Source organism: Eumetopias jubatus, unplaced genomic scaffold (assembly GCF_037043125.1).
Source record: "Eumetopias jubatus isolate StellerSeaLion01/CBP00866 unplaced genomic scaffold, mEumJub1_p1.0 scaffold_7, whole genome shotgun sequence".
Taxonomy (NCBI): domain Eukaryota; kingdom Metazoa; phylum Chordata; class Mammalia; order Carnivora; family Otariidae; genus Eumetopias; species Eumetopias jubatus.
In genome coordinates, this window is record NW_028274813.1 from 106,467,944 (window position 1) to 106,495,420 (window position 27,477).

General features: G+C 40.7%; 1 protein-coding gene across 2 annotated transcripts in view; it reads left to right on the forward strand.

The window, feature by feature from the left end:
* Positions 1–152: 152 nt before the first annotated feature.
* ZWILCH (zwilch kinetochore protein) overlaps positions 153–27,477 on the forward strand; it is a 36,260-nt gene continuing 8,935 nt past the window's right edge. Inside the window, exons 1-14 of one of the 2 annotated variants that reach the window (XM_028100115.2) lie at positions 153–257; positions 3,395–3,446; positions 6,312–6,407; positions 9,668–9,786; positions 13,234–13,433; positions 14,594–14,664; positions 15,016–15,171; positions 16,426–16,497; positions 20,580–20,673; positions 21,189–21,238; positions 22,092–22,197; positions 22,712–22,791; positions 24,960–25,116; positions 25,639–25,667. In XM_028100115.2, the coding sequence (XP_027955916.1) occupies positions 205–257; positions 3,395–3,446; positions 6,312–6,407; positions 9,668–9,786; positions 13,234–13,433; positions 14,594–14,664; positions 15,016–15,171; positions 16,426–16,497; positions 20,580–20,673; positions 21,189–21,238; positions 22,092–22,197; positions 22,712–22,791; positions 24,960–25,116; positions 25,639–25,667 (1,335 nt within the window). In that variant the 5' untranslated portion in view covers positions 153–204. Of the gene's footprint in view, positions 258–3,381; positions 3,447–6,311; positions 6,408–9,667; positions 9,787–13,233; positions 13,434–14,593; positions 14,665–15,015; positions 15,172–16,425; positions 16,498–20,579; positions 20,674–21,188; positions 21,239–22,091; positions 22,198–22,711; positions 22,792–24,959; positions 25,117–25,638; positions 25,668–27,477 lie in introns of both variants that reach the window. The other variant, XM_028100116.1, reaches the window with a different exon arrangement.

Here is a 27,477-nt window from a genome sequence, read left to right on the forward strand (position 1 = left end):
TACGGGAATGGAAAACTGCTGGGACGGAAAAAAACCGCTGTGTGCTCTAAAACAAAAGATTAACGTTGTGGACAAACGGGGCCTGTCGGATGTGGCACGGGGGGTGTAAACGTAGTCCCGGCGAGGGGGTCATGACCCCGGACGTCAGCAGCCGGCGCGCAGTTCAGTTTGGCGGCCTCGGATCTGCAGTCAAATTGGGGTGTGATGTGGTCCCGAATTAACCGAGCTGCCGAGGAGTTTTACTCTCGTCTCCTGCAGTGAGTTGTAGCTGGTGCTGTTGCCTAGGGTGCGAGGGCAGCACTTCTCCCTGGGCGTATTTCTCGGTCCCCGCCGCAAGCCTCTTTCCCCTGCTTTGGGGAGAAGTGCCTTGTCAGTTCTCAGCGGCGCCTAAGTTTCAGACTAAGGCAGCTTTCCTGGGGTCTGGGAGTTGGGGAAAGACCGGTTATCTGCTCCAGCGTGGGGTTGGCCCTGTGGGGGCTTGCTTGTAGTCTCGTATAGGAGAAAACAACTGTACGTTATCAGTCGGGGTGGAAGGTGACAAGTTTTTCGAGGCGCTTTATTCATGCCGATGATGCACCGAACTTAGGATATGTTAGAGACACCTCTCAGGATTTGGAAAACTAGATGTTGGCATCCTTCATCTGTTTAAAGCCTTTCTGGTGTGATACGTATTGTCTATTCAGAATAAGTATTTGTGCTACAGTTGTAATGAAGTAATAGTGTGTTGGGTTTTTAAAGTACCTTTATTTCATTGTGCTCTAAGACTTTGTTCTTAAAGTGGAGTGCTAGTACAAAAGGGGATTCCATCTAGTTCTACATCCAATTTTAAAATCTAATCCAGCAGTTCTCAAATTTGAGCTTGCATCAAGTCACCTGGAATGTTGTCAAAACACAAGATTGCTGGGCCCCATTTCCAGGGTTTCTGATTTAGTAAGTCTGGGTGGGGTCAAAGAATTCTAACAAATTCCAGGTGAAATCTGCTGCTGGCTTGACACCACACTTTGAGAACCACTGATGTAATCTAACCCCTAATTTTCTAAATGCCCTAATTTTTCATTATCTTTATTGCTTTTTTTCCTCTTATAAAAGTAGTAATGTAGCGCCTGGGTGGCTCAGTCGGTTAAGCATCTGCCTTTGGCTCAGGTCATGATCCCAGGGTCTTGGGATAGAGCCTCTCATTGGGCTTCTGGCTCTGCAGGGGAGGCTGCTTCTCCTTCTCCCTCTGGCTGCCGCTTCGCCCTGCTTGTGCTCTCTCTCTGTCAAATAAATAAATAAAATCTTAAAAAAAAAGTAATAATGCTTGACAATTTTTTGAACATTATGGACAGAGCACTAGGTTCTTTATTAATGTCCTGGATGGCTTTTAGTATGACACCTTATAGATCTATCTCATTGTTTTTAACTGCTTTGCAATATTTCATCCTATGTCTGTCTTATGTTTATTTAACCAGTTCCCCATTGATACAGTTTTATTTAGACCCTATTTATAATTCCCAATTATTTCACGGAGCTTAGTCTTTTTCTCTACTTGTAAGCACAGAAGTCTCTTTTACTTCTCTTGAGTCCTTCACAATGCCTGTGCATCCAGTTGCCTACTGGAAGTTTCCACAGGACCTCAAACTCAATATCTGCAAAACCGAATTCATCTTTTCCCAGCAACCTGACACTCTGCTTCTGAATCCCAACTCTGAATTAAGAGTTCCAAATCCAAGATTCTCACTTCTCTTTTCCAGCCCCCCCCCCCCAGCCCCCATTCCATCTATATCAGTCACTGGTGCCCTTGTTTCCCCTCTATCTCTACTGCTTTTGTTCAGGCCATTGTCAGTTATTCACAGCTATTTTCCTGGCCTCCAAGGTTATGCCCTCCATCCCATGGTCAGAGAGGTATTTCCCAGTTAAAATCTTTTAGTGGGGCGCCTGGGTGGTTCAGTCGGTTAAGCGTCTGATCAGGTCATGATGCCAGTGTCCTGGGATTGAGCCCCACTTTGGGGCTTTGCTCAGCAGGGAGCCTGCTTCTCCCTCTGCCTTTGCCCTCCCCCGTGCTCTCTCTTGTGCTCTCTCTCTCTCAAATAAATAACTAAATAAAATCTTTAAAATAAAATCTTTCAGTGAGCTCCTCTTGGTTTTCAGGATAAAGTTCTAGTGGTATGGCAACATGTCTTCCCTTGTGCCTCCACAGTACCCTGCACTCACCTCTGTGGGAGCACCCATCACCCTGTATTTTAACTGTTGGCTTACTCTTTGGACTTCAGTCAAGACTATGAACCAGGGACTATGTTTTTGTTGTATATCCTGGACATCTAGGAAGAGTGCCTGCCTATAATATACATGATTGTTGAATAATTGAATAACGTCCCTCAGTTATACACAAAGGACAAATATCTTTAAGAATAAATCACTGTCTTGTCCAAAATGGCAAAAGTGAATCATAGGCCTAGCTCTCCTGTTTTTATTTCATTAAGTCAGAGTAGATCAAATAATAAGTGGTATCCTGAAACAATTCCGTTGGGCTTCTTTGGGTATCTAAAGACTGTGTCTCTTTCAGAGTATATATCAGACATGTGCATTTTGGTATGTTTAATGGTTTATAGTTCACACGCTTTGGGATGACTATTTTAGAACTTCCTTGAATGAAACAATTATTAAATGATGCCCGAGAGTTTTGTGCTTACATTTTTAAAAGGAAGTTGTTTAACGTTATCAAATTTACTAAGCTTTTAGTGACAGCTCATAAAAATAGAGTGAGGATAGGTGTTTCTATTTTAGCCATAGAAATCTAGGACTAGGAACCTTAAATAACTTTTTCTTGGTTACCCACTGATTCAGTGGCAGACAGAATCCAGTGATTTTTACTTCCCATAAGTTACATGGTAAATTACATCTTAATAGTAACTGATGATGTGTTTTAGAAGATGAGAGTAGAGGTAGGTAATCTGATTTCCTGCTGCCTCTAGGAAGCTGTTGTGCCCAGTTGTGGGCAGCAGTCTCTATTAATTTCTACCACATCTCTTTTTTTCTGATATTCTTTTTTTTTTTAATATTTGTCAGAGAGAGAGAGAGAGTGAGTGCATGCACACAAGCAGGGGGAGTGGCATACAGAAGGAGAAGCAGGCTCCCCGCTGAGCAAGGAGCCCTATGGGGGACTTGATCCCAGGACAGTGGGATCATGACCTGAGCCAAAGGCAGACACTTAACCGACTGAGCCATGCAGGCGTGCCTTCTCATATTCTTTTTCTGCTTTTCCCCCCCCCTTCCCAACCATGCCTTAGGGCTGCCAGGACTACTTTGCGCTTTGCTTTTCTCACTGGTGTCCTACAGAGGTAAAGTGGTGACTACTGAATTTAAATGTCAGAATACTATAGCTCTGTTTTTCATGTGTAGTTCTTCATTTCAGGGAGTTTGATGAAGAAAAGAAAGGAATCCATAAAGATCCATTTATCTATGAGGTATGAACAATTTATTTCGTTTTTAAACACAACTCAGTAATCCTAACAGTCTGCTTTTTTAAAAGTTGGGTTCATTGAAGTTAGTTTAGAGTCCCACCCTTTTAGAGTACAGTTCTATGAGTTTTTACAAATGCATCAGTCATATAACCACCCCCGTGATCAAGATCTAGAACACTTCTGTCACCTCCAAAAATCTCATGTCCCTTTATAATCAGCCCTTTGTCCCTGGCCTTTTCCAGAATGTTATATAAATAAAATCACATGGTATGTAGTCTTTTGGGTCTGGCTTCTGTCAAGGAATGTAATGCATTTGAGATTCATCTATGTTTTGTGTGTATCAGTAGTTCATTCCATTTTATTGTTGGATAGTATCCCATTGTATAGGTGTGCGACACTTATCCACCTACCAGCTGATGGACACTTGGATTGTTTCCAGTTTTTGATAGTTATGAATAAAGCTATAAACATTCATGGATTTATTAAGCATCTAATATATGCCAAGTGTTCCATAGCTAAAGTCCCCATATGGTTTAATCTATAAAATAATTAGTGAACTAAAATTAATTGTATGCTAAAAGACAAATAAGCTGGAGAGAAAGAGTCATATAAGATAAACATTAATATCATGTATATATAAAACACATAAAAAATTCTTAAAAATCAAAGAATGACAACTGTAATAGAAGAATAGACAAAAGACATAAATAAGTAAGCCCAGAAAGAAAATTACAAGTAGAGTTATTTCTTACTGTTTGAATTTTCACTAACCAAACTCAGGAATTAAGTATATCTAGGTAAATGTATTAATCCTTCCCCATTGGAATTCTTGCTTGATACGTATATTAGTTTCCTAGGGCTGCTGTAACCACAAATTGGTTTGCTTAAAACATCAGAAATATATTCTGTTGCAATTCTGGAGACTAGGACTCTGAAATGGAGGTGTCAGGAGGGCCACGCTCCTATTGAAGGCCCTAGGAAAGGATCCTTCCTCAGCTCTTCCTAGTTTCTGGTGGTTTCCAACAATCCTTGGAGTTTCTTGGCTTGTAGACACATCAGTCTAATTTCTGCTGCTGTCAATACATAGCATCCTTTTGTGTCTATGTCTCTAAATCTTTCCCTCCTTATAAGTACATCAGTCATTGGATTTAGGGCCCCCCCAGTCCGAGTTAATCCTCAACTTGATTACGTTTGCCAAGACCCTTCTTCTAAAGTCACATTCAGAGGAACCAGGAGTTAGGACTTCACCATGTCTTTCGGGGACATATTCAGTCCACAACAGTACTTGAAACTCAAGAACCTAGTAGATTATAATAACACAACATCCTTTGCTTTCTGAACTTGGTATCTAAATGCTTTAGGATCCAAACTGAGAAACGAAACGGATTCAGGTAATGAGAGTTATTTGTCAATGATAAGCCTTTGAGAGACTGGTCACCTTCATTAGTAATCAAATAAATGAAAAAAACAGTAACAAACAAGACACTATTTTTTGCTGTGAAATGGTAAAAATAAACAGTGAAAATACTCTGTGTTGCTATAAGTGATGGGAATGCAAATATGTGGGGGCAGCATATTTGCAAGGCAATTTGACAAAGTCGGTGTGTTTCTAACTATTCATCTTAAGAAAGTAATTCAAGGATGTCTATTATTGTCTATTATAGTAGATAAAAGTATCCAAGTGTTGGGGTGCCTGGGTGGCTCAGTCGTTAAGTGTCTGCCTTCGGCTCAGGTCATGATCCCAGGGTCCTGGGATCAAGCCCCGCATCGGGCTCCCTGCTCGGCGGGAAGCCTGCTTCTCCCTCTCCCACTCCCCCTGCTTGTGTTCCCTCTCTTGCTGTGTCTCTCTCTGTCAAATAAATAAAGTCTTTAAAAAAAAAAGTATCCAAATGTTGAACAAAATGGGATTAATTATATGATGGTAGAGCCAAAGAACACTTAATCGGTGGAAAGAAGTGTATGATACAGAATGTCATATTTTTATTAAGCAAAATCCTATCTAGATATCTAAATACTGAATACATTTCTTCCTTTTTTTTTTTTAAGATTTTATTTATTTTTTTGTCAGAGAGAGCACAAGCAGGGGGAACGGCAGGCAGAGCAGGCAGAGCGAGAAGCAGGCTCTCTGCCAAGCAAGGAGCCCGATGTGGGACTCGATCCCAGGACCCTGGGATCGTGACCTGAGCTGAAGGCAGACGCTTAACCGACTGAGCCATCTAGGCATCCCAATACTGAATACATTTCTACTTAAGTAGATTTATTTATGGAAAAAGATCTGACAAAATAGATGCCAACCATCCTAATAACAGTAGTGATTATCCTCGCTCGTGGAATTATATGTGAGTTAAAATCACTTAGCTACCTATTTTCAGACCTTTCTGCAATGAACATGCTTGTCATTGGAATGAAAAAATACATAGTTCCTAGAGATTGATAAAAGTTCTAAATTCCATAGTACCATCAGAATAAAAGATCATATTTATAAACTGCTAATTATATGGTACGTTATAGTAAGTCCAGGATATGAGCCGAGGAAGAGGCTGTCTCTGTGATCCTAATCAAAAGAAGGTTCTATAAGGCAGGGTGCACTTTAGGGAGGCCTTGAAGCATGTGTAGAAGTGAATAGAGCTAGGTTTGTCTAAACATGAAAAAACAACATGGCAAAGAAGAAATGAACTCTTCTCTTTAGAACATTATGTCTTGTTCAAATTCTCTTTTTCAGTTGCTTCTGTAAAATTAGTCTTTTTTTTTAGTAACATAATGTATTATTTGTTTCAGGGGTAAAGGTAAAATTAGTCTTTATGTGTTTAAATATTTGTACTAATATATATGTGTGTATACATAACTGCTTGACTTTATTTTTAATAGGCTGATATTCAAGTGCAGTTGATCAGCAAAGGTCAACCAAACCCTTTAAAAAATATTCTAAATGAAAATGACGTAGTATTCATCGTGGAGAAATTGGTAAGTAGTGCTTGGGCTTTGCACTTGTTTAATTCTTTTTTTTTCTTTTTTAAGATTTTAAGTAATCTCTATCTTCAATGTGGGGCTCAAACCCCGAGATCAAGGGTCACACCCTCCACCAGCTGAGCCAGCCAGGTACCCCTGTATTTATTTAATTCCTAATAGCCAAATTCAGTTTATTGGGAATGATCTCAAATGTGCACATTTTTTTAAATCAGCAAATTAGTGAAAGTGGATTCTAATTCTTTTAGAAGTAAATACAGTGGTGTCCAATAGAAATATAATGAGAACTGTATAGGTAATTTAAAATTTTGTAGTAGCCTGATTTAAAAAAAAGTGAAATTAATTATCATGCAGTAAAATTGACTTTTTTCTTTTGTTGTCCACTTTGAATTTTATCACATGTATAGATTCTGGTAATCACCACCACAATCAGGGCACAGAACAGTTCCATCACCCCAAACAACTCCCTCATGCTATCCCTTTAAAATCCCCCTGGCAACCACTGATCTCTTCTCCCTTGGTGTAGTTTTATCTTTTTAAGAATGTCGTGAATGGAATCATAGAGTGTATAACCTTTTGAGTCTGGCTTCTTTCATTCTGTACAATGCCTTTGAGATTAATCCAAGTTGTATGTATATCAGTGGTTCATTTCTTGTAATTGCTCAGTAGATTCTGTGGTATGAATGTACCACTGTTTATCTAGTCACTCTTTGAATGACATTTGGGCTATTTTCTGTCTCCAGTGATCATGAATAGAGCTGCTGTTAATCATTTTTGTACAGATTTTTGCGTGAGCATGTTTTTTCTTTACGGTAAATACCGAGGAGTGGGATTGTCTGAAATTAGGTTTAATAATGCTTTTTATTTAGTCTCATATATCTGGTAATACCATTTCAGTGCATAGTTAATATAAAAATCATTAATGAGATATTTTAAGGTTTTTTTCACCCCCATACTGCATCTTTAAAATCTGGTGTGTATTTACACTTACATCTTCTTTTGGTCTGGCCCCATTTCCAGTACTCAGTAGCTGCGTGTGGCCAGGGCCTGTTGTATTGAACAGCACAGCATAAGTAGCTATGACTCATGAAGTTCTACTTTTTAATTTTTGTTTGTGAAATGTAAGAGAAAACTTATCTTTTGCATCATTTTATAATTCCAGCCTGAAACCTTTGTGTTTTATTTTTATTTATTTATTTTTAAAGATTTTATTTATTTATTTGAGAGAGAGAGAGCACGAGAGGGAAGAGGGTCAGAGGGAAAAGCAGACTCCCTGCTGAGCAGGGAGCCTGACGTGGGACTCGATCCCGGGACTCTAGGATCATGACCTGAGCCGAAGGCAGTCGCTTAACCAACTGAGCCACCCAGGCGCCCAACCTTTGTGTTTTAATTATGGTGTTTTGGCAGAGCAATTATAGTGATTTTTACTGAGTGGTGATAATGCTGTCAGGTTATACAGTTGCTTTGGGGCCAGAACACATTCCTTTGACTACCTTTTTCCTGAAGTGGATTGGAACAGACTCTAATAGGGGAAAGTGGAGGTACTTTTACAAGGAACTCTTCTGTTTGCTTTAGGACCCTCCTGCTGTCTGGTGAAAGAACAGGGAGCTTTTCATTTGAATGCATACAATAGCTCCTTTTGAGGAAGGGGGGCAACTTTGTTTTTTATGTTAATGAAAGGGTTTTTTTTTTTTAAGATTTTTTTTTTTTTATTTGAGAGAGAGAGAGCACAAGCGGTGGGGAAGGGTAGAAGGAGAAGCAGACTCTCCTCTGAGCAGGGAGCCCGATGCAGGACTCCATCCCAGGAGCCTGGGATCATGACCCGAGCCAAAAGCAGATGCTTAACTGACTGAGCCACCCAGGTGCCCCTAATGAAAGAGTGTTATTACTGCTTATCGATAGTGGACAGATGCTTGGGAAATAATTATAGGTGAGTTATGTGGTTGAATTTAGGCTTTTGTTATGGGGAAAAGGGAAAATGTATGTAGAGCAAAAGCCGAAAAAATTAAGATGTTCAGATGAGCCACCTACGAAGAGATAAGAATGAGCCAAGGGGGATCTGAGAATGTGGTTGGGATCCCAGTGAGGACACAGCTTGCCCTTGTGGGAAGGTCCCTGGAATTCCCTGGGATGCTGGCATTTTTGGACGAGGAGGAGTCAAAATGGCCATTGTCTCTGCAAAGATCAGTAGAGCTTACAGCATGAATTTTAGGTAGATGGGTATTAAACAGAAGAAAAAAAATGACATTTTGGGTACCACCCGTTCTAGGAACTCTTTGGAAAGCCAGGCCTAGAAGGGACTATGATCTGGCGAATGAAATTCAAAGTTGGGGAAATATCTGGGTCTGATACCTATTAAGCAGGCAGAGTATTTATTGCCTGAAGAGCTTAATTAATGGATAAGATCCTGAGGTTTGAAGTCAGACTGTCTAGATTTCAAATGTTGCGGTTGCCATTCACTGGCTGTGATTCGAGGCAAGTTATTTAGCCATTTGCTACCTCAGTTTTCCCATCTATAAAACAGAGTTAATGGGGCACCTGGGTGGCTCCCGTTGGTTAAGCATTCCACTCTTGGTTTTGGCTTGGGTCATGATCTTGGGGTCATGAGATCGAGCCCTCTCCTTCTGCCCCCCCTCCCCAAAATAAATAAATAAATAAATAAAATCTTTTTAAAAAAAAGTTATAGTATTGATTTCAGGGTTTTTATGAAAAGTAACAGAAGACTTAGAACAATAGCTGTACATAGTAATGCTCAGGAAATGTTAACTCTTGGGGTTATTGTTATTATTGGCAAGGCTGAACTACGACTACTTAAACATGGAGATATTAGAAGAACATAGATTTCAGAACCCTGTAACACGAATGAGAGCTGCTAGTCCTAAGAGTAGATTTAAGGAGTAAGGGCTGTGGCCCTTTGAGTTCTGGGAGTGAAAAATCAGGAGTCTCCCATGGGTTTCTTTTGGTGTTTTGTCTTTGGTTCATCATTTTATACATGTTGGAGCACTTCCTTTTCTAATGGCATCAGATGCTTCCTCTATCAGTAGCAACTTAGATCATTATCTTTTTATAGGACAGCGGAAATGCTTCTGATGGCAAGATTTGTTGGTACCAGACTGGTTTGTAGCTGTGATTCTTGCCATCACCCAGTCATTTGTGCTTAAGGGTTTGGAAACCAGTACCTTATGTTCTAGCATAGTGAAGAATTGACTGGTGAGTGCTCTTTTACCTGACTAAATAATTAAAAAATATTTTTTAAGCCTTTGGACAAGGAAGAAACAAGTCATGTTGAAGAACCACAATGTGAAGAAACGGTTATTTCTGATTTCTCTACTGGGGAGAATGTTGGACCACTTGCTTTACCAGTTGGGAGAGCAAGGTAAGTTTTTCTTAGCATCAGGCTAGGAGGAGGGCTGGAGGCTAGGATTTAAATGAAAGTGTTCTTACCAACATTGGGGGAAAAATATGTATCTAGTCCAGGTCCTTCCCTCCCTTCTTCCCCCTCTCCCTAGACATGATACCCGATCTCCAGGGATAGCTTTACTTGAATATCCTATAGGTGTCCCAAGCATGACCAAGAAGACCATGTCATGGTCTCTTTCTCTACTCCCCCGTACTGTTTGTTCTTGCTTCTCAATTGTTTTCGTTGTATTTGGTTCCCCTCCAGTCTTTCTTCCTTGCTGCTGCCAGAGATCTTCATAAATCACTGAAAGCCTGATTGTGTTGCTTCCTTGCTTAAAAATCCTTCGCTGGTTCTTGTTGCTTCATGATACAATCCAAATTTCTTTTGAATGACACATAAGAACCTTCACTGTCCAGTCCAGAGCTCCTCCACCAGGGGAGCCATTCCCAGTGGGCATTTGGAAATATGCAGGGATACTTTTTGGTTGTTACAGTGACTGAGGGGAGTGATTGGCTGTGGCTGTGGCTAGTGAACGTCCTGCAGTGCACTGGGCTCTCCTGCACGAGGAGGAATTATCCCACCCCGATGCCAGCCCCTGGTAGAAAGCCTGCCGCCCCCATCTGCCTGGCCAGCTTCACCTCCTGCCTCCCTGCTGTGTAGCTGCGGGCAGCTCTCCCCAGCTGGCCCCCCTCGCCTCCACAACCAAAGTTATTGCCGTCAAGGAGTTCTGGAGGATATAGTCATATAAATAATAACATTGGGCCATAAGGACTCTAATAATATTCACAAAGTGACTCTCCTTCATGGTGGTTTTTGTTTGTTTTGCTAGGTAGAAGCTTGTAACATTTTTCTGTAGTTAAATTTATCAGTCTTTATGGCTTCTTGATTTTAAGTCATATTTGGCCTTTTTTCTTTTCTCCCCAACTTAAACATAATTTATTGGTGGTGTTTTCTCCATCCAGTGTTTGTTTGGATTTATCCATACGCTTATCATTGCCTTGCTTTGCATTTGGAACCTTCCTTTTGGGATTATTGTATTTCCTTTCTGAAGTACAATCCCTTAGAACTTCCTTTGTTGAACATCCGTTGGTAATAAATTAAGTTTTCGTCTCTGAAAAATTTCAAGATACATTTTTGGGCAACTTTTAATTTTGATACACTTTCAAATTTACAGAAAAGTTGAAGGAATAGCACAAGAACTTCTGTGTGCCCTTGACCCAGATTCACCAGTTATTTACACGTTACTGCATCTGCGTTGTGACTCTCTCTCATTCCTCCCCCTCCTCGTCGTCCCCCCCCACTCTGCCACCTTTACAACATGCTCCTTCACCCACACACATTTTTTTAATGAAATATTGAGAGAATGTTGGAGAAACTGTGCTCCTTTACCTCTAAATACTTCACTGTGTATTTTCTTTTATTTTTTTTTAAATTTTATTTATTTGAGAGAGAGGGACACAGCGAGAGAGGGAACACAAACAGGGGGAGTGGGGGAGGGAGAAGCAGGCTTCCCACGGAGCAGGGAGCCCGATGTGGGGCTCGATCCCAGGACCCTGGGATCATGACCTGAGCCGAAGGCAGACGCTTAACGACTGAGCCACCCAGGTGCCCCTACTGTGTATTTTCTGAGAACAAGTATATTCTCTTCTGTAAACACAGAACGATGACCAAAATCTGGAAGTTTAACAGTTAGAGTACTATTATCTCATTCACAGAGTATGCAGTTTTCTTTTTTTTTTCAAAGATTTTATTTATTTATTTGACAGAGAGAGACACAGGAGGAGAGGGAATACAAGCAGGGGGAGTGGGAGAGGGAGAAGCAGGCTTCCCGCGGAGCATGGAGCCCGATGCCGGGCTCGGTCCCAGGACCCCGGGATCATGACCTGAGCCAAAGGCAGACGCTTAACGACTGAGCCACCCAGGCGCCCCGAGTATGCATTTTTCTTAAGTATTCCAATGACTAATGACCTCAAGCATCTTTCATGTGCTTATTGGCTCTTTTTTTTTTTCGCCCCAGCTTTATTGAGGTATAATTAACGTATCCTACCTATTTCTTTTGCTTCATCTCGCACCCTACTTGTCCTCCTACTGAACCTCTACCCTCACCCTATTAGACTCCCCACTTGTAGATAGCTCCATTCTCATCACTTGCAGGTGCGTGTATCTTCATCTGCCTGGTGTGCCCTTCTCCCAGTTCTTCACTGGGTGAAATATTTATGTATTTTGCCACTTAATTTCCAGACTTTTGTTTCTGGGATACTGGGTATTGGCGTTTATAATTAGAAATGTATTTGGTCTTTGTCCACTGTTCCTGGCACAGAGTTCCTAAAGCCCTTAGAATTTCCTAAGTGAGGAGAAAGAAGAAGGTGTTTTTGGTTATGTTAGTGAGGTGGCTTTTGGGGGCACCTGGGTGGCTCAGTCTATTGAGTGGCTGGCTCTTATTTTCCCCTCAGGTCATGATCTCAGGGTCCTGGGATCCCGCCCTGCATCAGGCTCTGTGGTCAGTGGGGAGTCTGCTTGAAGATTGATTCTTTCTGTCCCTCTCTATCTGCCCCTCCCCCTGCTCACATGTGCACACGCGCTCTTTCTCTCACATAAATCTTTTTAAAAAAATTAGGTGGTTTTTGGAAAGCCCCTAGGTAACTTGTGGCTTGGGGCTGGGGTTTGTCAGGGTACCAACCCTGTGATTAGAGGGTTAGACCTACCTCCAGAGAGGGGAGGAGGACTGGAGGTTGAGTGCAGTCCCCAATGGCCGGTGATTAATCATTTCATGCCTATGTGACTAAGGCTTCATAACAACCCAAAAGGAGAGTGTTTGGAGAACCTCTGGGTTGGTGAACAGGTGGAGATTTGGGGAGAGTGGCTCACTAAGAGAGGGCATGGGCGCTTTACACTCTTTCCCCATACCTTGCTCTGTGCATCTCTTCCATCTGGCTTTTCCTGAGTTACAACCTTTTATGATAAACCAGTGATCTAGTAAGTAAAGTGCTTTTCTGAGTTCTGTGAGTCGCTCCAGCAAATCAGTCGAACCCAAGGGGGAGGTTGTTGGAACCTCTGATCTATATCTGGTCAGTCAGAAGCACAGGTGACAACCTGGACTTGCCTTTGGCATCTAAAGGTGGGTGGCGATGGGGTGGGGTGCGTCTTGTAGGACTGAACCCTTAACCTGTGGCATCTGATGCTGTCTCTGGGTAGATAGAGTCAGAATTGGGTTGAATTGTAGGACACCCAGCTGGTGTCAGAAAATTACTTGGTATGAGGAAAAACCGCACACATTAGAGTTGGGTGCAGAATCTTAGTTGGTGACCAGAAGTAAGATCAGTGTCAGAATCATAGATGCCCTTCATGATATCTTTGGAAAAGAAAACTTGATTGATGGACAGTTTTTACTTACAGTTTATTCTTCCTATTCTTGTTTTCAAGGCAGTTAATTGGACTTTACACCATGGCTCACAATCCTAATATGACCCACTTGAAGATTAATCATCCAGTTACTGCCCTTCCTCCCCTGTGGGTAAGGTGTGACAGTTCAGATCCTGAAGGGACCTGTTGGCTGGGAGCTGAGCTTGTCACCACAAATAACAGCATTACAGGAATTGTCTTATATACAGTCAGTTGTAAAGGTGAGAGCTTACTTTTATGGAGGGGGTGTGCATTTATTTATTTGTACTGTTACTGTGTTGTGGTTTTTACTGAAAACATATTGTGAAGAGGGAAGTGCACACAGTGGAACTTGTTAGCCACCAGGAACCTACTCTGGTATGTAACTTGCAGCATATAGGAGGTATTCCAGAAACAGATCTCCAGAAATCTGAACAGGAGTTTATGGCCTTGTTAGTTTTATTTGGGTTTCATTTGGTTTATATGTGTGTATTTTTGGAAATTTTCATTGGAGGATAAAAAAATGGAATATAATGACAATATAATTCCAATCCCGTAGTAGATGTTTAATTATATTTTTGGTAGTAGGATTCTTACTAAACTCTGAAATCAGATTTGTATCCAATGTTCAGTAAACCAAATCTCTGAGTCACTAGGTTTGAAGCAGAGAAAGTTGTGTAATCAGAAAGGCAGCCCATCTGGAGGGCAGGCAGGGGAGTATTCCCAAATCTGTCTTCCTGACTGAGCAAGTTTTATGATCAGAGGGGTTGAGACTGCATACATATTGATGAAAAGGGAGGGGGAAGTTTGTGACTATTCATGAGGAAAGATGGAGCATGCACATTGGGCAAACATAGGTAACATCTATCCCATGTTCACTTTGGGGTGGAGATTAACACCAGAACAAGGCATGATTCAGTCTCTGACACCAGGAGGTTCTCTTAGGACAAGGAGAAGGAACTATGGGCATGCTCCATGAGCCCGTGGAAACTGGATGACGGGGTCTTGGGCTCATTATCTCGGGTAAGGGATGCAGAGCCTTGCTTGTTCATAGGCTGGAGCCATATCAGTTGACCTTGAGTCCAGGCTTCTGCAGAGACAGCCAATGGGGTGTCTGAAGAGACACAATAGCTGATTAGAGAGAAACAGGTCTCTGAAAACCAGCTTTAAATTTTCTGCTGTGTTTCAGTCTCATTAACTCAATGGGGCATGGTTTCAGTATTGACCTCTGTTCCACTTTCCTTCCTTTGTCAAGATGTCATCTGGATTTAAAATTTAATGTCTTCTGTTACTACTGTGAAGTTGTGGTACCCTCAGAATTTGAGGGGTTGTCATTTTCCAATTCTAACAGTCTAATTTTGAATTGTACCTTTAAAATTATTTTTTCTTTTATGTCTTACAGCTGATAAAAATTACTCTGTAAATCTTGAAGACCTGAAAAGTTCACATAAGAAAAGACATCACTTATCTACGGTAGGTATTTCTCTCTTCTGCTCACATTAGTTTCTTCAGACTGTTATGGACCTGCCTCCCTAGTTTAGTGGCTTTTTTTCACTCCTAATATGACTACATGTTTGTTTGTTTGTGTTTTTTTGGTAGTATCAAAATCTTTGTGTTGATTTTCATTTCAGCTAATGACTAAAAATAGATTCTGCCTTGCCTTTTAGCCAGTCTTTGTAATGAAAAAGAATTGTCTTATTTTTCCATTTGGGATAAAAGTATGGCACTTTTTCTTCTGCTGGGGAAAAAACCAAGGTAGTTTTTCTAACGGGACTCTGGCCACATGAAAGCGTAGCTAATGGTGGGCGGATATGCTCTTTTCAGGTAACAGCCAGGGGCTCCGCCCAGTATGAGCTCTTTAAGTCCACAGCCTTGGATGACACACTTGCTGCATCACAAACTACAATCACTTTGGATATTTCCTGGAGTCCTGTGGATGAGATTCTTCAAATCCCCCCACTTTCTTCAACTGCAGCTCTGGTAAGAGTGAACCCTGTTTTGTGTTGAGTTTATTCAGTGTGGATTTACTTTTAACTTGCTTGCTGCTGGTGCTGCATACTTCCAGCCCCAGCACTGCTGGATGGTTCTGAGAGGCCCAGCTGACTCCTGAAGTCTCACTGGGGCAGCCAATGGAGGTTTGGCCAGGTGACCTCATCTGTCAGTTGCCCACAGTGGCCATTATGTAACTTTAGAAAGTCTCTTGAGTTGGGATCCAAGTGAAATCATCGGAGTGACTTATTTCTGCTATTAAAAGATTGCAAATATTGGCAACACATCAAGAACCATTATACTATTAAGGCTTTTCACCTTATATTTACATTTCTAAGAATCTGTCTTAAGTTAATTGGAATTGGTAGCAAAAATATATGTGCAAAGATATTCTACACAGTGATAATAACTGTGTCCAAAATATTAAAAACAAACCTGACTGTTCAATAGGGAAATGCTTAACATAGATTTGCCTGATGAAATATTATACATTCTTTAAATATCATGATTTAAAGTGTCTTTAATGATAGTAAGAAATGCTTATTGTTAAGCAAACAAAAGGAAAATAGACGAAATAATATATACAGTAGGATCTCAACTATGTTTTTGAAAACCGTGTACACAGATGCCTGGATAGTGTTAACTGTGGTTCCCTCAGGGTTGTGGGATTGTGGATAATTACATTCTTAATGCTTTTCTTTTCCTGCAATAGGAATTTACATACAATGGCATTTACTTTTTTTCCCCTTTTATCCCCCCTTTTTTTTAAGGTTTTAGAAAGTTCCTAAAACTTTGACCTCTGGCTAAGACAGCACATTGTTGGTTTAGCTAGGAGTCTATTGAACATATTTATTAGGGGGTGGTTATTTTTGGTCTGTGGTAATGCTGAGTTTGTCATTGGGTCTTAAGATGTATTTATTTACATTTCTCCCACTTTCTTTTGGAAATTCAGTGGGGAAGGGCAGGAGAAGAGGGTATGAGGAGAGCAGTTGTTCCAGGTAGGCACAATCAGGGAATAGAGAGAGGGGTTGGTAGCATGAGTTTAGGTTACTTATTGGGATGGACAGGATCTATGGTATCTCTGGGGGTGATGTTCTAAATGGAGTATTACCCTACTTATTCAGTTCATTAATGCTTTATGAAATATATTTTTTAATGTGTGGGGAGGTTGAAATGCAAGTAACTATGACCACTATGCAGAGAAGATGGCATTACCGGTGAAAACTGACTTTGGCAACTTTTTAGAATATTAAAGTGGAATCAGGAGAGCCCAGAGGTCCTTTGAATCATCTTCAAAGAGAACTGAAATTTCTCCTTGTGAGTATCCTTCTGGAATTTGTGACTTATATTAAATTTTATGTTTTCATAAAAAGGTTTGTTAATATCACTGTTACTTTGTTTTGTGTTCAAAATTTGTTCCAAATGTTACGAATTCAGTAGATACTCTCGGCAATTTGGACAGTATGATTTTACTGCATGGTAGTTGTCTTTATAATCACAGGGAGCATTAGTTAAGAGCTGCACTTCTTCCCCCTTTTTACTGGAGTATTCAGTTTCTATTCATACAATGGATTCCCCTCTTTTTAGGTGGGTCAGCTGCCAATTTATTCCAAATGCACGTATAATCTGCTTATTGATAACTGGGATTTTGATTCATGCTAAGGATTAGTGAGCATGTGTTTCAAGAATTTTATGTCTCAGTGAGTTTTACTCTATTCTACAAACTGAATCTCAAGGGGGTGCCTCATTTTAATGCAGTAGAAATTCGAAATGTCCTAGCCTGGCATAGAGAACCATTTACATCCAGTCACTGCCCTACTTACTTTTTTTTTAACAGCTTTATTGAGATATAAATTATATCCCATAAAATTCACTTGTTTCAAGTGCACATTTCAGTGGTATTTAGGATACTTACAGAGTTGTACAACCGTGGCCATATATAATTTTGGAGCATTTTCTTTTTTTTTTTTTTAAAGATTTTATTTATTCATTTGACGGAGAGAGAGATAGTGAGAGCAGGAACACAAGCAGGGGGAGTAGGAGAGAGAGAGAAGCAGGCTTCCTGCGGAGCAGGGAGCCCGATGCGGGGCTCGATCCCAGGACCCCGGGATCATGACCCGAGGCGAAGGCAGACGCTCAACGACTGAGCCACCCAGGCGCCCCAATTTTGGAGCATTTTCAACAAAAGAAACCCGTACCCATTAGCAGTCACCTCCCAGCCCCACCAGCCCCGCGGCCACTAACCTTTGTTAATACTTTGTTGTACTTTGTTCCTTTTTATCGGTGAATAGCATTCCATCATACAGCTACACCACATTTCATTCATCCACTCACCAGCTGATGGACGATTCTGTTGTTTCTGCTTTTTGACTATTATGAATAATGCTGCCATAAGCAGTCTTGTACAAGTTTTGTGGGACATATGTTTTCACATCTTTTGGGTGGAGTTGCTGGTCAGTGTGATAACTGTGTTTAAGCTTTTGAGGAGCTGCCAAACTATAACTGTTTTCCAAAGTGGCTGTACGATTTTACATTCCTGCTAACAGTGTGTGTTCCAGTTTCTCCATATCCTTGTCAACACTTGGTATTGCCTTTTTATTATGATTATTATTAATTATTTCCACCGTCCTAGTGGGGATGAAGTGGTATCTCATGGTTTTTAGTTGCATTTCCCTGATGGCTTACTGACTTTGATCATCTTTTCATGTTCTTATTAGCTCCTACTTATTTCTTTAGCTTAATCTCATACCCTACTTCTACTCCCACTGAACCCCTAACCCTGGCCTGCTTATTGTACCTCAGTCCTGTCACGCTGTCACTTTGTGGTGAGTGCGTCTTGCTCTCCCTAGCATGCCCCCCCCCCCGCCCCAGTGCTGGATGAACTCTCTGTGACATCCTAACCTAGAATGATTGCACTGATCCCCCAGAATGGCTAATGCTGCCTGTGCTTTGTGCTGCGAGAGCACTCTTCTCACACCTCTTGTCATGACGTTTATCAAACACAGTGGTCTGTTTGCTTCTCTGTCTCCCCTCCTAGACTTGAGTGACAGGTACTCTGCCTGCAGCATCTAGCACAGTACCAAGCATTTCTAATATTTCACCTCCCATTATTATTTCCCTGTTTGTATACAACTTGGTATTTTTTTCTCAACTTCCTCTCTGGAAAGCTCCCCTTTCAGGACCTTTCCTGTGGGCTTCCATCACACTTCTCATGTCTCTGCTCTTCTCTCTCCACACTCTGGCAGAGAGCTTGTCACTCAGTGATTTGGCTAATGCCTTTCTGAGGGAACTCCAGACTCTCTTCTTCAAGCTGATACCATTCCCCTTCCTTCCCACTTCCACCAAATTATTTCCCACTTGAGTAGAGGGCTGTTGCCTCAAACAGTATTTCCAAAATGAAACTTGAGATCTTCTCCAGACAAGATCCTCTCAGAGAAACCACCCACCCCATTTCTGTCTGTGGTTCCACTCTTCCTTCAATTTCCCAGGCTAGAAACCTTCTATTTTAGTTTAGTAAGAACTATTGCTACCACCACACTAACACGGAAGGATTTTTTCTCCTTCCGTGCTCTGGTTCTTGGTCACGCTGCTTTGAAGAATGAAGAGGTAACAGACAGAGTTGTGGGCAGCAAAGCAAGGTTTATTGAGTGGTAGTACAAAGCTCCCAAAGAGGGAGGGGACCTGAGAAGGTTGCCACCAGAGTTTCTCAATCTAGGGATTTTTATGGGCTTGTTAGCTGGCTGTTTTAATCTGACTAACCCTCCCTGCACGTGTCATCCAATCAGGTTTTTGTCCTCTATCTGTCACATGGGAAAGAGTGGAGGGCTCCTTCCAAGGTGATGTAAAATCCTTTTAAGGGTGGTTTCCTCTTATGGCAGGGCCCCTTGTCCCTGCCTGTCTGCCTTCCAACTATCCTTCATCATAACCACCACAACTAGAAGCTGCCATTGTGTGCCAACTGATCCATTGTGTGGTGCTGGATGGATCAGTTATTTTGCTGGAGACATCAGCAGTTGCTAAGTGGAAGACCTGATTCAAATACATGTCTGTCATTCAAACACATGCCTGTCCATCTGACTTGAAAGTCCATGTTTTGTGATAACCTCCCTTATGAATTCACACAATCTTAGATGGCATAATCTCTTCCAAGTTCAGTCCCCTGTATTTTTGTAAATAGCTAGGATTTTTTCTTTTATTTTTTCTACATGTCCCTTCCTTTCTCCCTCCCTTTCTAATAAACTGTTCTTTTTTTCCTTTAAGCTTTTTCTCACTGCCCATCTTAGTTAAAGCCCTTATCACCTGCCTCCTGGACCACTCTAATGGTCATTTATTGTTTCTCAACAGGGACACTATGGGCGTTTTAGGCAGAACCATTTTTTGTGCTTTGGGACCACTGTACACATTGCAAGATGCTTAGCATCCTTGGCCCCTACCAAACTAAATGCTCAAAGTGCCCTTGTACCCCCAGTCATTGTGACACTAAAACTATCTGCACATTTTTCCAAAGACCCCCCCCCCCGGGGGTGGAAAATAATATCATCTCTATTGAGAAACATTGTACTTTCTCTTTTCCTTAGAATCCATCCTGGGTATTTCTAACACAAATTCTTAACAACTTGATCATGTCATGTTCCTGCCAAAAAATCGACAATGGCTGTTGTCTTTCATATGAAGTAAAAAAAATCTTTTCAGGTTTTAAGATATGTCTAGCCCCTGTTCCTTCTAATCTCATTTCCCACTGTTCCATAGGTGTTTTCTCCACCACGGCTGGACCTTGCCCCACCTCTTCATGTTATTCCATGCTCCGTCCCTGCTCTGCGGCTCCTATCCCCACATTTGCGTGCAGCTGATGTTTCACATTGTGCCCCTGGCTATTCTGGTCTCCCTTTCCTTTGGTGTAGATACTCTATGTGTAGGCATATACATTTATATTATTTTTATATAAACTTCCATTCGGTTTCATGTTTTTTCTTTCCTGATTATTGCACCTGGATTATCAGTCCTTTTTAACCAAAATTACAAGTGTCTTCAGGGCAGGTTCATTAGTCTGGAATCCTCGGTAGCACTGACGCACATGGCATCACCCTTAGAACACCATCTTTGGTACCAGACTGCTGGGTGTGTGTCTTGGCACTGTCGTAATGTGTGATCTTGAGCAAGTTACTTTACCTCTCTTGGCCTCAGTGAAATGGGGGATGATGGTAATATCTGTCTGATGGGGTTTTTGTGAGGATTAAATACCATTCTACATATAAAACACTTAGAACTGTTCCTGACATGGTAAAATGTTCAAGAAATGTTATAATGACTGGTATTATTATTAAATATATTCCTACTGATTAAACTATCTTTTTTTTTCTAAAAATTTTTTGGATTTCTTTTTTTTTAATCTCCCTTAGGTTTTGGCTGATGGTTTGCGGACTGGTGTAACCGAATGGCCTGAGCCTCTGGAAGTAAAATCTGCTGTTGAACTTGTGCAGGAATTTCTGAATGGTATTTATTTTCCTAACTCACGCTCTGTATATTGTCAATTTTCTTAGTTGAGAATTTATACTTTCTAAATTTAAAAATAAGTTGTCTTTCTAGGCTTGGTATTCTTTTTGGTTGGGAAATTTATAAAACTGTGAGGTCTCATGGTCAGAGGGACAGATTTGTTCTGAATTACTAACAGTAGAGGTCTAAGTAATTTTAAGAATAGTATTGAATTTAAATTTTATATCCCACAGCTGTATTTGAGATTGTAGGAAAAGAGGGATGGAACAGAAACCTCTGAGCACCTACCATGTGCCCAACGTTGTGTGTCGGGGCTTTCACTGAATCTCAGTTCATCCCCGCACTCCCACCTTGTGAGTGTGCATCATAACCTCCAGTAGAGTCAAGTAATTTGCTAAAATCCCTGGTTATACTTCTACCGTCCTCATTTACCATTTGAAAATAGGATTAGAATGGAAATAATTTAGAAAGCAGAAAAATAAAATCTAGAGTTAACAAGCTTTTCTACTTTCTAGACTTAAATAAGCTGGATGGATTTGGTGATTCTACAAAAAAAGACGCAGAGGTAAGTGATTCTTGTCAGTTAGAAATGTGCACGGAAATAGCTTTTAAAATTTGGTTGTACTGCTATCCTTCATGTCATACTATTTCAAGTGGATCTGGTGTAGCTAAGGCAGCATCTTAAGGGTAGTTTCTTGTTGGTCTTTAATGTCAGCACTGGTGATTGTTTTACCTAAGAACTAGGAAATGCTTTTGAGGGGCGCCTGGGTGGCTCCGTCATTAAGCGTCTGCCTTCGGCTCAGGTCATGATCCCAGGGTCCTGGGATCGAGCCCCGCATCGGGCTTCCTGCTCCGCGGGAAGTCTGCTTCTCCCTCTCCCACTCCCCCTGCTTGTGTTCTCTCTCTCGCTGTGTCTCTCTCTGTCAAATAAATAAATAAAATCTTTAAAAAAAAAAAAAAAGAAATGCTTTTGAAGAGAACTAATACGTACGTATTATTAATTGGTCAACTGCAGAGAAACAGAAATGACCAAGTCAAGATGCTATTAGATGGCATTATTATACTAATATACTGTGAGATGATATGTTAATATGCCTTTCCTGACATCATTAAATTAAGCTAAATAGGTTGTCATTTGATGGAACAGGAAAATGGAGACAAATGTCATTTAAGTATTTTTGCATCAAAGGAAAGTTGAATGCTTGCTTTTAGGCATCACACTTCTATAACAATTTTAGGGGTCCCATTTTTCACTGTCACTTGATTGATCTCTCCTCCTGATTGAATGAAAGTGTAGAAAATTCATTCCCATCTGTGGATCCCCATTTTCTCAGAGCAGCATTTGAAAGCTCACTGGCCTTGAACTATTCCTTTTCTTGCTTAATAAACTGAGTCACTCTCTGACGCTGCTTTTTCAGACGGTGAAGCATGACAGTGCTGCAGTTGATCGCTCCATCGAGTGTCTCTTCACAGTACGGGGGGATCTGGATTTTGCTGAGCAGCTGTGGTTCAAAATGAGTGGTAGTAGGTGTCTGTCGTGATTGTGAAATAAAATGTTTCCTGTCATCTGTTAGGTTTACTTTTAAGTCTTTGAAAATAATACAGGACTAGTGTACTACTAGTCTTGCATGGAAGGCTGGTTCCTATTTTCTCAAATTCACTTCTAATAATAAACTGGCACATTCTACTCAAGAATTGTACTAAGGTAAGGCAATTTATAGAGTCTGTTCTTCTCTCCTGCCTTGAGTATAAGACGTAGGTGGCTTTTATATTACATTTATATAAATAAACACCTCTACCTTAGTGGCATTATAATTATTAGCAAAAGGAAAAGATATTCCTTAATTTTGCACTGTGTTACTTTGTGACAGTGAGTTTACTCTCTTACTTTAGAAATGTGTTAAATCTTGCCTTTAATTTCTTTCCCCCACCCATAAAGTACAGATACTTCTATTTATTTGTCTATCCTTAAGATTGATGATATATTTGATCTGCAAAAATACCATGAAAGTAATGTTGGACTGACTTGTTTTCCAAGGTGTGATTTCATATCAAGACTTGGTGAAGTGTTTCACACTGATCATCCAGAGTCTACAACGTGGTGATATACAGCCGTGGGTAAGTTTAATAGTGTGTGTTAGAGCACTTTTTCAGCTGCACAGCATGGGCCCGGGAGCAGACTGCCTGAGTTTGAACCCAGCCCTCCTACTCTCTTAGCTCTGTAAACTTGGGCAGGTTTCTTTACGTCTCTGTGCCCCAGCGTCTTCATCTGTACAGTAGAGGTAGGAAAAGTACATCTGTCATAGGGTTGTTTTAGGGCTTAAAAAAGAATTTGTTTTTTTTTTAAATATTTTATTTATTTATTTGAGAGAGAAACAGCACAAACAGGGGGAGTGGCAGAGAGAGAGGGAGAAGCAGGCTCCCTGCCGAGTAGGGAGCCTGATGTGGGGCTCTTAATTTATATCAAGACCTTATATCAAGACCCTGAGGTCATGACCTAAGTCGAAGGCAGACACGTAACCCATTGAACCACCCAGGCACCCCATTAGGGCTAAATAATTTAATTCATGTAATGCAACTTAGTACCCAGCTCATAATTAAGTGTTCAGTATGTGTAAGATACTAGTACTGTAGTTGTTGCTGTGAATGATCATTCTCACATACTACTGATGAGAGCACAAATTGGGATATTCTCTATGAAGCAATTGTGGATAAATACACTGAGATCCTCAAAATGTATCATGCATGCCCTTTAAATCATTAGTTTTTTTCTTAGGATCCACCCTAAGCTCATACATAGGAATATGTATCAAGATTTTATGTGTTAGAATAGTCACCACAGCCTCATTTATAGTAGCAAAAAGTTATAAATAACCTAAATTTCCTGTTAATGGACTATAAGTAAATAATGATATAGCCTGATAATGGCGTATGTGATTGTTGCTAAAATGATGCTGACATGATGTGGAGAAATGCTTACAATCTGCAGTAAAAAGAAAGGACTGTATATTATTGCATAAAGAAAGTAACTTTTGGAGGGAAAAACCTGGGAATAAATATACCAAAATGTTAAAGCAGTTGCCTCTGGTGCTAGGGTTACACATGAGTTTTTCCAACTGCATTCTACATTTCTACACTTTATGGATTTTCCACAATGTACTTGTGCTTTTACAATCAAGAAAAAGCTAAGTAAAAAAACTAGAAACCAAAAGATTCCTCATTTCATAGGAATTCTTTGAAATAGAGTAGCTGCCGGGGTGCCTGGGTGGCTCAGTCGTTAAGCGACTGCCTTCGGCTCAGGTCATGATCCTGGAGTCCCGGGATCGAGTCCCGCATCGGGCTTCCTGCTCGGCAGGGAGTCTGCTTCTCCCTCTGACCCTCTTCCCTCTCGTGCTCTCTATCTCTCATTCTCTCTCTCTCAAATAAATGAAATAGAGTAGCTGCCAATTCATAACTCCAAAACTTAGAAACTTTCGTGGGCGTGCACAGAGATCTGCTGCAAAGCAGAGGCATGTGAGTGCTGCCTCTCACTGGGCGGTGGTGGCTGTAGGCATTCTAACCTCTGCCATAGAGGTTTTCTCACGCGACTCTCTGTGTTTGTGAGATGTTTGCCAGTATATCCCCACCATGTGCAATGAGTGTAAACAACACGGAAATCGTTTTTATTAAAACAAGGGAAACGCCAAAGGTTATGATGGAGCTTAGAGATGACAGACATTAGTGAGAAAATGTCCAGCATTTCAGGTATCTTTAAAACGAAGTGTTTAACATTTGGTACATGCATTAGATCTATAAGTTCACAGCCCTTCTTGATTTGCAGATGATCTAGTTAGTATGTGAGATACTGTAGCCAAGGAGCGCTGACACATGTAGAGACCAGCGAGGGTGGCAGTTGTCCCGAAGTAGCAGGTGTTCTGTGCAGAGGAAGATGCTCAGTGTTGGGGAGGTTGCCCAGGAGCACTTAATGAGCTCTAGGAGAAAGGGAGTCCTAGTTACAAAGCTTCAGAGGACCAACTCTGTCTTCTCTTTGGTGGAATTGTATCTGGGGGTGATCAGTTGAACCTCTTTGTAGTTGCTTTGGACTAAAGCATATCATATAGGAATGACACTTCAGGAATGGGCATGTTTATAACTCTTGGCTTTTTATTCAAGCAATTTATGGTATCAGGAGACTAAAAATGCACGCTTATCATTTTTAGCTCATAGCTAATGCAGTTTGCTTCTTTTTTGTTTATTGGATTTGTTTATCTTTTTATTTATGGTATATATTTTTTTATTATTTCTAGCTCCATAGTGGGAGTAACAGTTTACTAAGTAAGCTGATTCATCAGTCTTATCATGGAACCATGGACACAGTTGTTCTCAGTGGGACTATTCCAGTCAAGATGCTTTTGGAAATTGGTCTGGACAAACTAAAGAAGGATTATATCAGTTTTTTCATAGGTGAGTCCCTTTCCCAGCTCAAAAAATTAAAAAGCACTTCACAATCATCAGTCATAGGTATTCTCAGATGTTCTCTTTCTACTTGGCCCTAGTCATTTATAGCTCTGGCTTTGGCTCTGGTTCACTGTGAGATTAGCACTTCTGTTTTCCGATATTTAGTTTCCTTCTTGATAAAGATACTCGATTAAATAGAACTCTAGATTTTGTTTGGTTGTGTTTTGAGTTCAAAGATTTTGAGATCCTACCAGGTTGGTGTAGTAAATTAAAAAAAGCCTTTTTGTGGGATGCTGCTTGAATACCCAACACTTGGTTGTTTTTATTAGAGGCAAGCTGTGATCATTTTAAAGTAGCATTAATATATATTTAATGTATAACATGCCAGAATATTTGGCCATTTCTGAGGAACTATTTAGCTTGAGCATCCCTTTTATATATGAACTCTGAAAATTTTTACTTAAGTTCCTTAGCAAGTAATAGACAATACCCAAAGCTTATTTGCATTTATGTGTTTTTTCTTACTAGGTCAGGAACTTGCATCTTTGAATCATTTGGTGAGTTTGTTTTTTTATTCTAAAGTTGATTTTCTTTTATTCATTCTACCTGTAGATACTAAATACCTATTCGTGCCAGCCCCTGTCCTAGGACCTAGGAAATAGGTAGATAAGTAGACAGATAAATAAATAACAGATAAAGTACTCCTTATTTTCATGAATTCCCCCCTAGTCATTTCATTTGCCTGTTTTTTATTTTAATACGGTTTGACTCCAAACTTTTGACACAATGGTCCTTAAACTTGGAGAATCTCCTTGCAGGCTTATTGAATTGCTAATTCTTGGGCCCTAGTGACTCCATAGGCCTGGGGCTCAAGAATATGTCTTTTTAAACAAGTCCTCTCCTATTTCACGTGATTCTGATGCTTTTTTCCTTACTGTATTCATTTTCTGTTACTGCATAACAAATTACAGTAGTCCCCACCTATCCATGAGGGATTACCATGGGCAGTACTGAATCCTTTGTATACTGTGTCTTTTCCTGTACACACTTACCTATCCTAAAGTTTAGGCACAGTCAGAGATTAACAGCAATAACTAAAAATAGAACAATTATAATGATATACTGAAATAAAAGATATGTGGTGTGGTTTCTGCCTTTCTCAAAGTATCTTACTATGCTCACCGGTCTTGCTCACAAGACCCAAAGAGATTGAGTGAGGTGAATGATGTAGGTGTTGTGACCTAGTGTTAGACCACTATTGACCTTTCAGGAGGACTGAAACCATAGAAAGTGAAACCTTCGATAAAGGGGGGACTCCTGGAGTAGAAACTTAGAAGCGTAAATGAACACAGATGTATTCTATCACAGTTTCCTGGGGTTGGTCGTTAGGTACATTTTACCTGGGTCGTCTCCTTAGGGTTTCACAAGGCTGAGATCAAGGTGTCATCCCTCTGCTTGACTAGGGAAAAATCTATTTCTAAGTTCCCTCATTTGTTGTTGGTACAATTCATTTCCTTATGGCCTGATGACCAAAGTTCCCATTTTATTCCTAGCTCTTGGCCCACAGCCAGTCTCAGGTCTTAGGGGTTGCTTGTGGATGGGCAGTTTGTTTCTTCAGAGCCAACAGGAGAGCATCTCTAATGCTTCACCTTCTCTTAAAAATCTCACTTGATTAGGTAGGTCATAGTGATGACCAGGTGATAATCTCCCTTTTGATTAATTCAAAGGCAGTCATCTAATAAACATATCATGGAAGTAACATCCCCTCCTATTCACAAGTTCTGGCCTCAGTCAAGGGGAAGGGATTATACAAGATGTGTACATCAGGCAGTGGGAATCTTGGGGGCCATCATAGAATTCCACCTACCATATTTACCATGGAGTATTTCCTTAGGAGCTGTTCTCAGAAATAGGATGAGGTCTGAGCATTTTAAGATGCTTGACATACATTGCCAAGTTTCTTTTTTTAAACGGTTGTACCACTTTACCAATAATAGATGAGTGGAAGCTTATCAATACACTTGATTAATTTCTTGCTACTTGGTACCTATTTTTAGAGGTGGACGCTACCGTCACCCCGGCGAGGGTATTGAAATTAAGAATTATCTTGTGGCTTTGCCAGTTATTCCATCTGGAGAGCTCTATGGGTGGTATTAGTTACCCCACTCAGGCCTCCTTGGTGAGGCAGTTCTTGGATTTGTTTAGACCAGAGAATGTAACAGTTTGCTGAGACCATTCTCAGTAAGGACGCACAATATTGAAAGGTGGTAAATTTCTCTCTGGCTGCCTCCATATTCCCCCTATTGATCAAGCGTAGTTGAAGTTTAGCAAGCATAGCAATCTTCGTAAGGGTTTTTCTGTTAACAG